Source organism: Haplochromis burtoni, unplaced genomic scaffold (genome assembly GCF_018398535.1).
Source record: "Haplochromis burtoni strain Fernald_Lab_line unplaced genomic scaffold, NCSU_Asbu1 Contig_288, whole genome shotgun sequence".
NCBI classification, from domain to species: Eukaryota; Metazoa; Chordata; class Actinopteri; order Cichliformes; family Cichlidae; genus Haplochromis; species Haplochromis burtoni.
Genome location: NW_024582649.1, coordinates 159,503 through 177,918, shown reverse-complemented (window position 1 = coordinate 177,918; position 18,416 = coordinate 159,503). Strand labels below are relative to the sequence as shown.

The following is an 18,416-nucleotide window of genomic DNA, read 5'->3' as shown; positions in this document are numbered from 1 at the left end:
TCCCAGAGGTGAAAGTCATGACAGCTAACGGAGCACAAACAGCAGGAGCAGCTGAATTAGTGTGCAGGCTTTTCTGCTCTGCGCTAAAACTAATTATGAAATCATATGTCCACGCTCTGTTTTTCTGACAGTTTATAGCTGAGTGGGACGACGTATTTTTTTAACTATGCATATGACAGCTTTGCACGGCAAATCTTAAACAAAAAATGACGTTTCAATCAAATTTTAATGTCCTTTTTCCATTTGCAGAAATAGAAAATTGATTCCAATTATATGTGTTAGCCACATTTCCCAGTTCTAGGCTAGATCTAGGTTATGTGACATATTGTTCCACACAGAGGAAACAGAAGGATTCACAACTCTGTAAAAACAACACAGAGAACTGGATGAAAGATTCACTGTTCATTGGAATGACAGGTGATTAACATTGAACAGCTTGTTTACGCATTGCCAGTGCCTACATAAACTTTCATTTGAGTGTGTGTGATTCACAGTAATACATTAATGTATGCCTGCTAAATTTGGATTTCTGCGTGTGTTTAAAGTATACATTTGCTTCAACATCTTTATTTATAAAGAACTCCTGCATCACTATAATAGACAATCATTCGATCACAGCAACACGCACACACTGCACAGTTTTTCATGCACTCGAGTCACGTAGAGTTAAGACATGACCTGTCAATCACAGAGTCCATACATCCAGCAGGGTTTCTAATTGCCTAAAATCAATCTGAAGCAAGTCGACTTGGGCTTCAGCTCTAATCCTTGCTCATCCTCATCACCGCAGACATCAAGGGCTTCAGTTTGGCCGCGTTCAAACTGCATGCGACAGCTCGGCCTCATCCGCACCCATTCGATCTAATAACCTTCAACTCTTTCACTTCAGCCCATCGGCGCAGCATGTTTTACCTTGGAGATCAAATACAGTGTGCTCCTTCTCCCCCTGGAGTATTCAAATTAAGCCGCTTCAAAGAAGGCCTGGACCCGCTGCTGCGATACAAAGACTTGTTACAGTAATTTTTTCAAAGTGGTAGCTTCTGCAAAAAGACTCCAAACTCTGCCTTTTTTTCGTCTGAGGCTGGAACTCTGCAGCGGTGTCTCTGCTGCTGGACATTTAAAAAACTTGAACTCTGCTGGAGGCAAAGAGCATCAATCAAAGTCCTCTGCAAAAAATGCTTCATTTCACACGAGTGTCTTGTGAAGGAGGCAAAGAAAAAGTTGCAAAATGTAACAGAACTAAGTATCTGAGTAATAAGTTTATACATGAGCCAAATGGCACATCAGTCAATAGCAGATGTACACGTGACATTACTGTGATTCTTTTGTCCAATGAGCACAGATTTGAACTTAGGCAAAAACAAAACTGACTGACTTTATTATCAAAACCACTGATAAAGATATAACAATTATACTGAGATGTGGCAAAAAGTAGTGTTGCCTTAAAACCTTAAAATCCAGGGATGTCAAACTCGTTTTACATCGCGGGCCACGTCCAGGGAATTTCTTCTTTCTGTCAGTATAAGGAAATTTAACCACACATTGAATCTCTGGGATGTTTTAATATAAGAAAAAGAAATGTAATTTCAACAATATATATCAGTTTTTCTACACGATTTTAAAAAAAATGCTGCTTTGGGATTAAATCATAAGAATTAAATCTGTTTTAAATTTTATAATTTTAAATTACTGTCCTTTCATTTTATCATGGAAATTTTTGTAAATTGACAGAATATCTTTATTCCTTCTTCTCTTACTGTGACTGTACAAATCAAGGAACAAGGAACTTTCTGTTATTTATTTGTTTAGCTATCTATATCTATCTATTACTTATTTATTTCTATTTATTATTTATTGTTGTTTACTTATGAAAATAAAATCTAAATAAAGTTTATTTCCTTCTTCACTGTCCTGAAGATGTACAGGGGCCAGATTGGAATCTCTGGCAGATCAATTTTGGCCCCCGGGCCTTAAGTTTGACACCTCTGGTTTAATCCCAGAGACAAGAGCCAAGCTACAGGGCTGAAAGCCAGCACTAAAGGTTCCTCTGCTGGCCACTTAAGGCTGGCTTCAAATACGAGTCAGTTCCCATAAGAGCATTAAAAAGTAGGTTTACAGCCTGGTATAACAGTTCGAGCCTCTTTTAACAGTCCTTTCATAATCACTGCATGGTGGGCGCATTTATTTCTAACTCACTGATATGGATACTTGTCAGGCTTAAAGTTACAGGTATAATGACCGACCGCTGCCAGGCATCTGCCGTGTCTGACATCACCATCAACTCAAGTCATTGAACGGGACCGCTCCATCACATTTGAGCTGTTGGTGCCTTTATGGACCAGTTTAGTGTAATTACCTGACAAACAGCATGATCGGCTCTGTTGTACAAACAGTCCAAGAACTTAATGCTTCAGTTTTTGTCGAGTGGAATTCTGGCGATTTACTAATCTGTCAATAAGCACATGCCTGTGTCTGTCAAACTGCAGAAATAAATATTTTCCAAATGCTACTTATTTGTAATGTCAGAATTTACAGTTAATTACAACTGCAGGAAGCTTTCCAATAAGGACATACTTGAGTTTTACTTAATACAAAATTCATCAGATTACAGGCCAAGACTGCGTTCAGTTTACGGCTATCATTCGGGCAAGAATGATTCACATTTAAAGCAGTTAACACCGTGCCTTACCTTACAGGCTTTTTTCAGGTCGTTTTTTCTGATTCCTTGGTATTCCCCCAGAACACCCAAAACACCAAGAGTAATCAAACAGTATAACTGCACAGAGCACTAAAACACACTGCAGCACCAATATGTGAAATGGTGAGCGTATGACACTCCAGTAGTGTGAGTGTGTTTGTGTGCTGACCTGCTTCTTGAGTGGGAGTGTTGGTGAGAGGAGAGGAGGGGTGACAACAGTTGCAGAGGTTATTTTAGGCCTAACCCCATTCACACACACACACACACACACACATATTATATACTCTCTAAATCCTCGTCTGTCTCCTCTCACTCCACACTAAACCTTCATTTTTAGCTTAGCACTTTCTAAGCACGCAGACCTGTGACTGTAAATAACAACTGAGTGGTTTCCATCTTAGCATAACATTTGTTTCAGACATGAACTCCTTTCATTGGTAATTTAATATTCACTCTCATGCTTCAGTAAATCTCAGTCACTTTACACTTAAGCCTTGACAGCAGTGTTGTGTCAGGTAGCTAGTAAAAACTCTTACCATTCACACTGGTTCCTCCAGATACAGGAATGGTAATTTAACATGAAGGCAATTAAGATCTTAATGTGAAAAGCAAACATTGGTACATTAAATAAACTGTATTTTTGCTCTATTCTTCCTGGATAGCACGCTGCCTGCAATACATAACTCAATATCCTGTATAAGCCCACCTCCTCTTGAGGAAATGTTTTCATCATTTAGGATGAAAACCAGCATTTGGAATTTATTGCTCCAACCTCAAGACTTCCAACCACCTATGTGGCCCACTGATTATTTCTACCTGCACACTCCAACCTGAAAGTGCAATGTTATGTGATGAAAGCTGGCCACTGACAGGCAGGGGTCACAGTTCAGCCACGTGAAATATGATTCCTGGGGTAGAAGTCAAGAGGTCCTTGTCTCAGAAAAGTAAATGTACTCCAAGATGCTGAGGTCATTTGACCCAACACGCTGTAATTTTCTTGTGGTAAAAGCTTGGATATGAAAGTTTCAAGTTTATGTTTTTTGCATGAGGATACATTTCTGAAGACTGGGATCTTAAATGTGCCCTCATTAAACTGATATTCTGGAAATATAAAGGTCTTGGTTAGAACTAATGGCATTTAAGTTTGAGCGGCTCAGTTCCTCTACTGCCTCCTTTCTTCGTTCCCTACTCCCTCTTCTCCTTTGCCTTAATAGCCACGCATGTTGAAAAGAGATTCCAAAATTCCTTGCGTAGCTGTGACGGTGACATCAGCAGACAGAAATACCACGACAGCTGGGAGACAGCAGGCTGGACTCTGCTGCCTCTGGGCTGTGTTCAAATGAAACTCTGTGGGACACACAGATCACATTTGCTGTAGCAAAACCTGATCATGTTCCAGAGCTGGACAACAGTGCGCACAGTTTTAACAAGTGGGTGCTGTTCTTTCAAAGAAAATGTATTTTCTCCTGAAGAAGGAGTGAAAGTTTAATGCGGAAATAACTCCCAACATGTTTTTATTTTCTAATGAGTCTGTTCTCCACCAATCCCAGGTCACACAGACTGTGTAGAGTAAAGCTTAGTCATTAGCACGTTACCCACGCCAGGAGTGGTCAGCCAACAAAGCCAACATAGCAAAAAATATGAAGATAATTATTTGGGAATGGTGAAGTCATGTGGAAAGTCTTCTCAGAAGAGTGGGAGCTGTTATGATTCAGGATCAATTTAGGATGTGGACATGATCAGCAAACTCAACATTAAAAAAACAGCAATTAGGGAGAGGTAATAGTTCATCAAGCTTTGAGGTACATTTTCTCCCATACAGTAGGTGAAACAACATGAATTAAGAACACAGTGTACACAATGAATCAGCGGCCATGGGTGCTTTCCGTGCATGAAAACAAACCAGATAACATTACCTCATTGTATCTGAAGGAAGATTATGTCCCAAAGAAATATATCGGACTCCTCCCACATTGTGCCCTGTCCTTATCTGCACACTGTAGTGAAGATAACTCGAACACGTCTGCATTGTGGAGTTAATAGAAGGTAAGCAATGAGAAGAAAAATAAAGGAGACAACAAGCACGTCCCCAGCAAATGTAAGACCCCACACAAAGTGAGCCTTGCTACTAGCGCCAGCAGGAGACGGAAACAACAACACAAAACCACCGAAGAAGTGAGAGGAAATGTGAGACAAGCAGCAGGCGGTAAAAACAAACATAGGTCCTGATAACTGCAAAATTTGTCACTCTATCACCTTCTACCTGTCACCAGATCACAGAAGCAGTCTGCACAACTCAGAAAAACACATAACACCCTGCTGACAGATTCAGGCCTCACATATTGCAGGTACAGTTTTTATAATCACTTGGCTGTAATTTGCACAGTAGAAATGTTGCAATGTTCATTAAATATTCATGTGATTTCTGTAATTTGTGTAATTTGAAACAGTTAGTGCCAAATGTAAGTACTGTGTTTGACCGGGAAAAGAAGTGAGACTAACAGATTTCAACATGCTTTTCTAAGACGATGTAAAGAAATTGTAAAGACCTGTATGAAAGTTTTCGTATGCAAAGCCAGACATTATAAAGTTTCCTAAAGATGACCGAATCACTAAAAGCACTGATGCATCTGTCTCTAACAATCAAACATGTGCGCACATGAAGAATTCTTGGGTGTGTATGTTGTACTGTGCAGCAGCCTCTGCCTCTCAGAGCAGTCCAGGACATTCTCCATGCAGCTGTTACACAGCGCCTGCAGCATGATGCTAAGAATGGCTAAGAGGCTGGCATACCAACACACACACACACACACGCACACACACACAGTGGTTGCATCACTATAATCGTGTCCTACAGTCGCTCTGTTGCAAGGTCAGGTTATAGAAAAATGCCCTGCAGGCAAACGCATTATAAATATGATAAGGGGAGGGGGGCAGAGAGCGAGAGCAAAGGAAGGAGAGAATAAAAGAAAGAAACAAAGTGAGAAAAGAGCAGCGAGGACACGATGAAGAAGGAGACAGAACACCAGAGGCATGAATACAATTTCAAACAGCAGTCTGGCGATCTGTCCACTTCCATCTCCCGCTCTGTCGCTGAGCCTGACACCCACCAGCGCCATGTCTACAATTAAGTCAAAGTTCAACCAACTCCAGCCTAATGCTCAGTATTGGGATACAATGCAGGAGTTCATTCTCAAAATACCGAAAAAATCTCTGATAACATATGCATATAAAGCCTTAAGTGCAATTATTTGCAGGCTAGCAGCCGAGCTGAACCGCTTAATACAAACCTGGAGTGAGGCTAGGGTGGCCAGGCTGTGTTGTAAGATTTGGAGATTTTTCAGAATTACACTTCAAAGAGTTAAATAGGAAGATTAACATTACTCTCGTGTGCAAATTTGGGCCTGTATAAGAAGCAGGAGTCACGATGTAGTTAGTGTAACGTAGCTGGAAGGAAGGTCAACCATAGCCTGGTTCTAACTATTTCCACTGAAGCTTACCAATTAACAGGTTTTTTGTGAGTTTTGCACATCAGTATTAATTGAAATACTACGTCACAAAATAAACTGTTTAAAACTTTTATAAACAGTACTCAAAGTTTAGGGGTTCAAAAGAAATTAGACACAACCATCTGCAGGCAATTTTTAAGCCTTAATAATAACTTAAACACACAGATAGCAGTTTATTTGCCAAGTGTCCAAATTCAAGATTTCTATCACTCTTCTTAAAAAACAGATCTGCATCTCTGAATGAAATAAATCAGATACAGCATGTTATTGACTAGCTTTGGAAGTACTGATGAGTGCATGTCTGTATTATTCATTTAGATGGAACTTGCCAGATACTTTAATCCTGTCATCTAAGTAGTTTCCATGACCATTAGCATTTATGGACATGTGACTGTAGAACAAATCAGGGAGAAAAATAAGGTAAAAAAGAAAAACTCGTATGGACTTTTTTTATTATTGTTGTAATTGCTGATTATATTATACTGTTAGATACCATCTGCAATCGTATCTGACGTCAGGTATGGTTAAGCAGCATTTTATACATTTCTTTCTTTCCTAACAAAACCATTTTACTAAAACGCCGTCAGAATCAGCAGTGTGATTGGCTCTGTCTCTTGCTGTAATAAAGACAAATGACCACTAGATGGAGCCGACAACCAGGGAATGAGAGCCAGTAAACCTGTTCAGTGGTGGTCGTCTGTTTACTGCTTCAGTGCTACAGTTAGAACTCTAAAGCAGCCACCTGAAGAGATCAGCGGTATGTGATGATGACAAAATAAAATTTAGCTATTGTTTGACAAAAGATTTTCTTTATATTAATTTTATTTTAATTTATGCTGAAGTATTGACTTGAAAGTTTCAAGGTCCGGTACAATGTCTCCGTGCTAATAATTTTACTCTTTATTGACTTTTTTTTTACCTTCATCTGCAACATGAAATGAATCAACAACAACTGAGGGATTGGGAGATAAAAGTTTAAGGCGATTCATTGTAGAATAAATAGAAAAGAGTCAAAGTTTTTTGTTTTCTGTGTTTCTCTGCACTGTTTTGATTTGATTCACTAAAAGCTGCTGCTCACTGACTGATTCAGGCTGCTGAGCTTTTCTGCAGGCTGTAGCTCAGACCCGACACAAACATGAACTGACGGAGGCGTCAGAACGCACACACCATCAACAACAACAGAAGGAGCCGCATCTGTTTTTCCTTTGCAGCTCTGACTGCACAGAAACATCTCAGCTGTTTTTGTTTGGCGCTTTGATCTCTCCGTGCTTCTTTATTGTCTTTGCTGTTTGTCAGCACGGCTCCTGACAAATACGCCGAATCTCAACAAACTGTGGACAAAAGACTAATGGCAACACTAACAACCTACAATATTTGTATTATTTATCTTTCTTTATGACTTTCCTCACGTATTTCTCAGACATTTTTGCAGTCGTTGTATAGTCAGAGTGTCACTTTGTGACTTTGAAAATCTTGCCTTTGCTGACCTCCAGTGGTGCATCACGTCACTGTGATGCTGGGATGAACAGATGAACAAAAATAGAGCTTTTCAGCCTGATGCTAAGATACTCTAAAATAATGTCAATAGCAGGATTTGCTGTTTATGGCTCTGCTGAGAAATCAAGACTCATTAGTAGCTAATAAATGACATACAGCCAGAGTGACATCATTTACCCACAGAACAAAGCCAGATTTGTAACTGTGTCACACACACACAGTCGTCTCTGTGGGTCTGACCGAGTCATTTCCCAGCACTGACAGTGATGTAATCTTTAAAACAAACAGACTCGACACACGCTGTCAGATGTGCGGAGCTTCTGTGTGTCCTTTATCTTTCTGGAGGGCGACAAACAGAAGCAGAAGTGAAAAGGAAAGAATACAACTTCTGGTTCTTGCGTATTTAAGAGGGTTGTTTAAGGCTTCATGCGTTTTTAGTGTGAAGTCAGAGTATGTATGCAGTATGCAGTATTGATGAGGTGGCTGTTGTTTAGATCAGTGTTTCCCAACCACTGTGCTGCGGCACATAGGTGTGCCGTGGAAGATTTTCTGGTTCCACCGGATTAGTAATCTAAATGACCGGTGTGAGTAACGGGCAGAACAATTACATTCTCTTCCACTAGAGGGCAGTGCAAATAACTGCTCTAATTAAATGGGTTGCCAACTGCCAGTAAAACAGAAGAAGACGAAGAAGTTAGATAATAGTCTTGCTGTGAGTGAGACAAAAATAGCAATAGATAAATATTTTAAAAGAAAAGTAGTCAATCTGACCTGAGTCCCTGAGAAAGCAAAAGCAAAAAAGTGTATACTGGGACAAACCAAGCTAATTCCGCTATGCCTGGTGCTATATAACTAGTATTATAGATTATTTGATGAGTTACTTCCTGTTTTATATCGCTAGCCTCTTCAAATTCAAATTTTCAAATTTTATTTGTCACGTACACAGTCATACACAGTACGATATGCAGTGAAATGCTTGGACAACTGCTCGTGACCTAAAGAAAACAAAAAAGGAAAAGGCTATGAATAAGATAGGAAATAAATATGAAAAATTAAAAAGGGTAAATTTAACTAGGAAGGAATAAAATATAAATTAAGGTTAAAAATGAAATAACTGTACAACACAAATTAGAATGAAGGGTAAATTTAACTGGGAAAGAATAAGATAAAATATATAAATTAAAGTTGAAAATAAAATAACTGTACAACAAAATACACAATATAGAACTATATAAGAATGTATGAAGAAATATAAATAAATAAATAATATATATACACAATAACAGCAGCTGTACAAGTATTAACTGGAAATGAAGAATATAGTGACCAGTGTTGTGCAATCCACATTATGTCTTGTGCAGTGCAAATATGCTTAAAGTGATTTAAGTGATGAAGTGAAAACAATGTCCAGAAAGTCCAGTGTGTGTGTAAGAACTATATGTGTGGGTCAGTACTGTGTGGTGGTGTGATTGAGAGACCGTATCGCCTGCGGGAAGAAGCTCCTCCTCAGTCTCTCTGTGTTGGTCTTCAGGGAGCGGAATCGCTTTCCTGACCTCAACAGAGAGAACAGTCTGTTGTTGGGATGGCTGAGGTCCTTCACGATCTTCCTGGCCTTGGTCCAGCACCGCCTGCTGTAGATTGAGTGCAGGTCAGGGAGCTCGGAGCGGATGGTGCGCTCAGCTGACCGCACAACCCTCTGTAGAGCTCGTCTGTCCTGCATGGTGCTGTTCCCGAACCAGGTTAAGATGTTTCCCGCCAGGATGCTCTCTATGGTGCACGAGTAAAAGTTCCTGAGCACCTTGGAGGGCAGTTGGAAGTCTCTCAAGCGTCTGAGGTGGTAGAGACGCTGTCGGGCCTTTTTCACCACGGTGTTGATGTGACAGGACCATGACAGGTCCTGCGTGATGTGAACTCCGAGGTATTTGAAGCTGTCCACTCTCTCCACTGGGCACTCGTTGATGACGGGGGTCTGGTAGTTCCTCTCCTGCTTAGTGCTGAAGTCCACTATCAGCTCCTTTGTCTTACTGACGTTTAGAAGGAGGTTGTTCCTCTGGCACCAGTTCTCCAGATTCCTAATCTCCTTCAGGTAGGCCGTCTCGTTGTTATCAGAGATCAGGCCCACCACGACGGTGTCGTCAGCAAACTTGATGATGGTGGTGGAGCTGGTAGTGGCCACACAGTCATATGTGTACAGAGAGTACAGCAGGGGGCTCAGAACACACCCCTGGGGGGCTCCAGTGCTGAGAGTGGTGGAGGCTGAGACATGTCCGCCCATCCTTACTGCCTGTGGTCTGCCAGTTAGGAAGTTGGAGATCCACTGACACATAGATGAGCTGAGTCCCAGATGCTCCAGCTTGGTGGTGAGTGTGGAGGGAATTATGGTGTTAAATGCAGAGCTGTAGTCTATGAAGAGCATTTTAACATAATTCCCCCTTCTAGTGTCCAAGTGAGTGAGTGATGTGTGGAGGAGATGAGAGATGGCATCGTCTGTGGAACGATTTGGACGGTAAGCGAACTGTAGTGGGTCCAGTGTGTCTGGTAGTGAAGAAATGATGAAGTCTCTGACCAGGCGTTCAAAGCACTTCATCACTACTGAGGTGAGGGCTACAGGGCGATAGTCATTGAGAGAAGCAGGGTGGGGTTTCTTCGGGACAGGAACAATGATGGACTCTTTGAAGCATCTTTGAAACTCTTGTCTTGCGTGTATATTATATTTAGCTTTACATCATTCTCCCTAATTAGTTTCAGCTATGCCCCAAACATCCTCCTGTGTGTGTTTAAGCATCTGTCCTTCATGTTGTGTCAGAGAATTTGTGACTTCTCCCTCCTGGTTCCCAGCTCCTGTGTTTGGATCATGTTGTATTCCTGATCTTTTCTGTTGGATTTTTGCACCACTTTTGTTTTGAACTCTATTAAAAGCCAGTTCTATAGTTTCATTTGTCCGCATTATGATACACAGGATAAAATGCGTGTTTTAATAGGATTCTAAAAACTGGTTCCTCCGGTGCAATAAAAGTAAGGATTCGGAAGCTTCCAGAAAAATGTGTGCAGTTAAAAATGTTAAGAGACAACATGCATCTATAGTTGTGTGTGAATGTGCAGTTATGGCAGGGAGTGACTCAGCTACAGACCAAGCTCTCTGGCAGGAAATAGAAAATATCCCTCGCTCTCCCTCCCTCACACATCCAGTCTGAAGCCTCAGAGCGACTCTGGGTTGAGTCCTGCAGCTGTTACTGGAAACATCGCTGCTGCTTCTGCCACTGCTGCTATGTTCTATTTAGAGAACCCATACAACAAAAATGATGCAGAGGAGAGGAGGCCAACACACCAAGACTGAGCAAGCAGTACCAGCGGCTTGAAGGAGAGGAAGCATCTGAGTCAGTGAAACTTAAAATAATCTCATCAATAAAAGATAATCCACCTCAACTACATCTAAGCAGATTAAAACTCCATCTACATGAATGAATGAGTGTGAAGGGATGCCCTGACAAACGTGTCTATGTTTGAAGGTTGAGCTCCTGGAACAGCCTATGTCTGGCTCTCACTTACATAATACCAGAACTATCAAATAGCTGTTCAGGAAGCCCCGTGTGACAGATTTCAGTGAGATTCAACTGTGCTGGGATGGATGAAGAGTTTATTTAAAAATAGAGGAAATATAATCTATCCAGCTTGTTGACACCACAAAATGATTTTTAAAATTATTACAAAATCCCCACCACTTAAGTTGATGTGTCAAATGTATAATTTTGTCTAACTAAAAGTTCAAAACCTGCAGATTTTTTGGTAACTTTGTAAAAAGATGAATACTTTATTTATCCCATTTATTGAAAATTCTTTTATTTTATGATAACTGAAATTAGGCTCCAGCACTGGTTAACAAAATGCATGAATGGAAATGTAAAAAAATAAAAATTACTGTGGGGGAAAAGTGAAACTGGTCTAGTGTCCCTGGGGATTGTTTACTCATGGGTGTGGAGTAATGTACTAGACTGTTGTTATGAAGGAGCAGCCAAGGCTGAAGGCAATGGTTTCGATTTACCAGTCAGTTTATATCTAACCTTCAAACATTTTAGCAGCTGAAATGAGTTTCCTCTGTAGGGTTACAGAGTTCAAGAGCTCAAACACGAGAGGGAATTTGGACTACAGTTGCTGCTCCTCTCCACTGATCTATCTGTGCAATATCTGGTCAGAATCAAGAGAAAAAGAGTGCCAGCAGTCATTTCCCAAAAAGTGCCGTTTCTGTCAAAGCTGTGGAAGGATTTAAACTGTTCCAGACTGAGTATAAGCCGGACATCATTAATTCAAGCAATCAAAAATAAACAACATATTTCCTTCTTCTTACATAAATATTGATGTATAATACAGAGTAAGACTGACGGCTGGTGCTGCAGAATCTGAAGAATCTGGGGAGTGGCTGGACATAAATAAATGAACAGTCAGTAACTGAGCAAAAGCCAGTTATTACATAACATCCAGACCATGAAGAAAGGAAGGGCATCATGGGAAATTCACCACCTGGGGTCATACAGCTGAATCAGCTGAGGTTCTACACGTGTGCATGTATGCTACGCTATGCTACTGCCTTTAAATGCACCATGGTTACACAGAGAGAGACAGTACGCGCTGACTCTAACGTTCCTGCACTGACACAAATATATATATTTCTATTTCATTCAGAACGCTAACAACATATTCAGGAACTTTCAAGTTAATACTGAAATTAAGCCTCAACTCTGATAACACCATGTACGAACATCTAAGTTACTTTTGGTTGCTCACTTATTCACACAGTTTCTCCACAGCAGGTAGCTCAACATGTCTGATTTGGACTCTTTAAGCCAGATGCACTTCCTGGCACAACCCCAAAGAAATAAACCCTTCCTTAGATCAAATCTGAGATCTTTCACTTGTAGGGCAGACTTGTAAACCACTAGTGTACACTATGGAGGCACTAATATCAGAACCTACCACTAAAATATAAATGTTAGTAATAGCTGCAAAGGGAGTGTCAAGGAGCTAAAAGGCCATGAGGTCCAGATGACAGCATGTATGAAACAGCTGCAAGTTAACATCTAAACATTTTTTAAAACTGAAGCTAATCAGAGATCAGCTTACTATAGCAGCCAATGAAGGATTTTATTTAATCTTAATCCCATACCACACAAACTGTCATCTCCAGCATCACAAAAGATGCTACAGACTCAAAAATGATGTTGATTCTCATCGAGCGATTCTAAATTCAACAGATGTCAAAGCCTTTTCTGTTTCCATCAAACAGAAATAAACAGGCTATCCATTCCTACCTTGAGCTGCACTAAGTGGACGTCCACGTGCCGGTTGTTGCTGTCTTGCCCCACAGAGTGTGTGAGCTGCGTCACTCTGTCACTGGTTGCTCTCAGCCACTTCTCAATCTCTGGTAGGTGTAGGACGACCTTCCAGTCGGCTCCAGTGTGGAGAGGCGGAGGTTTCTTTGACCTGAAGAAAAACATACGCCACACAAGACAGACAACCTCAACAATACAGACTTATAGCACTGCTACAGAATTACCTCGTGATCTTTTCCACAGACTTTCTTAGACCTTAAGAAATAGTGTATAACATGAGAGAAAACACATGAATTGTTATGATCATCACTCTGGCTAGCTTTATACCTCCGGGAGTTGTCTTGTCCCATGTGAGGTCCTTCAGTGAGGCTTCCCTGACTGGGGCCTGGGCCCGGTGAGGAAGAGCCATCCTTCGACTGAGGCTCCAGGCCGAGAGGGGGAACAGTGATAGCAGCAAATGAGCTCGAGGTGCTGGGGTCCAGGTTCGGGGTGACAGGAGTGACAGAGGTGAGCATCGGCGAGGCTGGCTCAGGGGCCACCGGTGAGAGAGCTACGACACTCATGGTGTTGGAGAGAGGGGAGGTACACAATTTCTAATGTGGGTTCACAGGACTCACTGAATAACACTGGAGAGAGAAGAACAGAGAGTATATAAAGGTCAATAAAAGCATCGAGATTCAGAGGAAGAACAAAAACGAGGGCTAAGGGACTGACAACAAACACTGCATCTACAACAGACACTAAAATAGCACAGTGGGCAGAAAAACTAATACTCAAAAATTTGAAAACAATAAGACGGGTTTAATTAACAGGGCTGCACCATCAACCATTTGTAATACTATATGAGTTCTAATACAAGTGCAACTTTGAATATTAAGGCTAGGTGGGAAGCTGAGATTGGCACTCAAATTTCAGAGGAGACTTGGGAAGAGGTGTTCGGTGAAGCCCATCTTGTGACTAATTCGGGGCTGTGGAGAGAATTTAAATGGGAGGTGGTCATAAGATGTTTTAGAACCCCAGAGATGATTCCTAAAATGAACCCTACAACTCCTGACACTTGTTGGCGAAATTGTGGTACTCACTTAGGAACCCATTCACACATATTCTGGTCATGCCCAAAAATTTGCTCATTTTGGAATGACGTATTTAAAGCCCTGAATACAGTCTTCCAACAACCATTAACAAAGAACCAACAGTTTGCCATTTTAGGGGTATTACAAAAGGGTTTTACAGGAAACAATAAAAAGTATCTCTTAAGAATCTTGCTTACAGCAGCACTAAAGTGTATCACCATTACGCGGCTAAATCTTGACCCACCTTCATATACTATGTGGATTGATAAAGTAAGAGAGATTTATACTTATATGCTCTGCGGATTCAGAGAGAATTGTTCACCGAGCGTTGGCGACCCATACATGCTTTATCGTTTCAATAAACTAGCATAGGTTTGTTTCGTTTTGTTCATTTTTGCTACTAAGATTGTCACATGTTATTTAATATTATATTAAGGTGTTTTTTTGTTGTTTTTGTATTGTTTTGTGTTTCCTTTTTGGAGTTTTTATTTTAATTTGTACTTCTACATTGCTGTTCCTGCTCCTGTATCTGTTCAACGTGTGAATATTGACAAGTACAAGTTGTAAGGTTGTGAACTATAATAAAAATTTAGTTTAAAAAAATCATATATGAATGAATAAATATCACTCTTGCTTTATATAACAATATCCAGGTTTACAATTCACTTTCATGGTTTTTGCATATAAAACTGCTGTTGCCTATCAAACAGGTTTTGACTTTCTCACAAAGGAAAATCATCAGGCCTGTGATGGAATATTTTTAAACCAATTCTTTATATTATACATTTGATCCCCAAAAGCACGAAGTAACAGGAAAACACAGATTTCTGTAAAATAAGGCAACACAGTAATATCGTCTCAGCTGTATGTAGACCAACTCTGTTTATGTATAATAAAGTCTCAAGATGTATCATTAACCTGAAAAAGCCAGCGATTTAAGAGAAAATTAAACATTAATTGTAGTAAATGTTTTATATTTAGAGGTCAAAGTGCCAATAAGACGCCTACAGAGTGAGTGACGAGCCAATTAGAGAAGTGACCTTTTCACTGGTGATTCTGTTGTCAAGCTGTGGAAGTACACAAACACCGATATAAACTGCCCTCCGACTGTCATGTAGATGACGATGAAGCAGCTGTTCGCTCACAGACCTGCACAGTTACAGTTAGGAAAAGCATGTAAGGTACATAAACAAAAAAGAAAAATGCAAAGTAAACTAAGATAAAACGAAGTATAAAAATGAGAGCTACGTCAAATTATTTTTTACGAAATAAAAGAATAAACAGGAGAGAATTATTGCCTTCAACACACTGAGCAAAGATGCATATGTGCTCCCTCTTTCCCTCTTCATCATCACTTATTCTATTATTCTGTCTTCTTTCCATCTTCAGCTCTACAAAGCCTTTTCCATTCTTCTAGTCCATTCACCTCCTGACATAAAGCATTCAATTAAAACACTAAATACCACACAAATCTTGTGTAGTTTTATGTTTAAATTTCCATCTACTATCAGATCTGTTCATAGCCAGCCGGGGCAATTCCCCATAGGAGGGGCGCAGCCAAAAGGAGCCCCTCCTCTGCATTATACTGGATGCTCATATTCTCAGTCTTAGAGTAAATTTGAATTCTGTTCAATCCTATTCAGTTTTATTTATATAGCGCCAAATCACAACAACAGTTGCTTGAAGGTATTTATACTGTAAGGTAAAGACTGCAATAACACAAGCAAGAACTTGGTGACAGTGAGAAGGAAAACTCCCAGGATGAGTACACTACCAGCACTTTGGCTTCCAGCACCATTAGTTGGTGACTTTGCTGAGTCCAAGGCCCGAACGATTACGTTTTCGTGTGTTTTTAAATCAGATATTGGGTCTGTACATGTGACACTATGGTTTTTTCATATTGTGAAATGTACTGCAAAACAAACTGAGGTACACTAACTGTGTTACTAAAGGTTAAATTACTTAAGGGTAAAATTAGTGCAGGATAAACAGGTTGTTTTGCTGTGCTGTCATTACTGTTTGTGTACAATAGAAAAGACAGCACAATCAGTGTACTGTCAGTGTAGAGGATCGAAATCTGCCAGGACAACTCATAAAACATCTGCTGACATCTGGTTAAATTCAGTTGTGCACAGCCACAGAGAGCAGCAGGTCAGCTGATCATACACTAAGAAAATCTACTGGAGCTCTCAATAGAAATTATTGTGAGTTGTGATTCCTTTATCAGAATTTAAATTTAGACTGAAATAAGGTTTGCCTTCCTATCGCCTAATATTAGACTAATAATAATTTAATTATTACGTTAATGTCGCACAGTTAGTTTTGCACAAAGACAGGTGGTAGAAATGTTCTTCTACTTCCTCACTTTGAGTACATTTCAGGGTGCTTTTTCACTTTTACTTGAGTAAAAGAAGTTGAATCAGTACTTCAACTTTTACTGGAGTATTTTTCAACACTAGTATCTGTACTTCTACTTAAGTAAAGAGTGTGTGTGCTTTTGCCACCTCTGCAAAGCTGAAAATCTCAAAAATGGCAACAAGTACAAGAATGTTGTGGACCCAAAGGGAAAAAAGAGCAAAGTCTATATATCGTGTATTTTCCAGTCTGTACAGTTCTCATGTCTTGCTGTGAAATACACTCTACCTCCATAAAAGTTCATGTGAAAGAAGTTGTGTCTTGATCTTCTACCAGAACTGCACAAGACAAACCAAGGAATAAAATCTCCCTTTTAAAAGAATTCCTAACAAACAACTGCAGACTCAAACCATGAAGGAGACAGGAGACACAGGAACAGTGACAACACTGGAATACAAAAACATTAAGGATTGTATGTATTATTGTAGGGCATTGGTGGGCAACTCCAGGCCTCAAGAGCCACTGTCCTGCAGGTTTTAGATAACACCCTGGGTCAACACACCTGAATCAAATTATTAGTTCATCACCAGGCCTCTGGAGAACTTCAAGAAATGTTGAGGAGGTAATTTAGTCATTTAAATCAGCTGTGAATTAAATCTCGAGGTGTGGAGTTGGTCACCCCTGTTGTAAGGTCTACCTTACAATATAAAGTGCCTTGAAGCGGCTGCTGTTGTGATTTAGTGCTGTATAAATAAAACTGCATTTATTTGAACTGAAGGGAGCTTACAGAAAACTTTCCTGATGAAACAGTGGGCTGGACAAGACTGAGTAGACCGAATACTTCAAACTTTCTCCCAGGTGTGCAGCTGTTCCACTGTCTAGAAAATGTCTTATTAGTCAGAGGACAATCTCGACTGCCATTAAATCTTTGTGCCCTGTCAATAAGGAAGGATCTTCTGTGTATAATCCACCTGAAAACTTGGAACTAAAGATCCAGTGTGAGGTCTTTTATAAGACACAGCCAACAATTTGGCTATTTATTGTCATTTAATGACATAAAATTATATGTGGCTCAGCAAGTCACCGCCTGAAAAGATCACATGGACCCTCATGCGCACTCATCGCTCGCAGGAGGTGCCATAGAGGTTGGATGTGATGTGTGTGAGGTGGCGTTCAATGGCAAAGACGCTGAGAGTCCAATCCATGAATGTTGAGACTGCCTATTGGGACGGGAACACCACCACTCTGGAATGGTGCCATGGCTGCAGTGATGCGGATGCTATACCAGTCTGTTGTGGTGAAGAGGGAGTCGAGCTTAAAAGTAAAATTATGACATTGCCATTCCTTGCCCTCATCTACTGCATGGTCACAAGCTCTGAGTAGAGACCAAATCAGTGAGATCACAGATATGAGCTTTCTTCACAGGGTGAGAAGCTCAGTCATTCAACAGAGACAGAGTAGATCCCCGACTCTTATACATCAAAAAGAACACAGGACGCAGGACAGCCACTGCAAGCGATTTATAGAATACGATACTAGACATGAAACATATAATTATTTAAAATGAGCTCAATCTTAAACATTTGCAGGAGTTATATCAAACCATTTAACACTAAAGGGGTCATTTTTCTACAGAATAGTTATTTTAGTTTTTTATGCACAATCATTTTCCAATAATACAGTTTTATTTGTACTGAGGTGTTTTGTTACTCTTTTCCTAATGAAATGGTTTGATAATTTCCTCCAACTCTTGTCATTGTCAGTTAATAGTAAATAATTTTTTATAAGATATTTGTAATATAGCAGACATTTATGTAACTATAGTAGTAGTAATATCTCACAATTATTCAGCCAGGAAGGAGTGCAGAAAGGTGAAGATGTCCATGTAGAGTGCAGAAGGAAAAGAGACCCGAGGCGGCCGCCGGTCCAAGTGTGAACTGAACTTCAGGTAAGAAGT

At 40.2% G+C, this 18,416-nt stretch overlaps 1 protein-coding gene across 2 annotated transcripts in view; it reads right to left on the bottom strand.

Moving 5' to 3' along the window:
* akap6 (A kinase (PRKA) anchor protein 6) overlaps nt 1–18,416 on the bottom strand; it is a 234,426-nt gene that overhangs the window by 178,815 nt on the left and 37,195 nt on the right. For both annotated transcript variants that reach the window (XM_005941009.3, XM_005941011.3), the window contains exons 2-3: nt 13,359–13,657; nt 13,011–13,182 (exon numbers count right to left, since the gene is read on the bottom strand). In XM_005941009.3, the coding sequence (XP_005941071.1) occupies nt 13,011–13,182; nt 13,359–13,594 (408 nt within the window). In that variant the 5' untranslated portion in view covers nt 13,595–13,657. The remainder of the gene's footprint in view (nt 1–13,010; nt 13,183–13,358; nt 13,658–18,416) is intronic.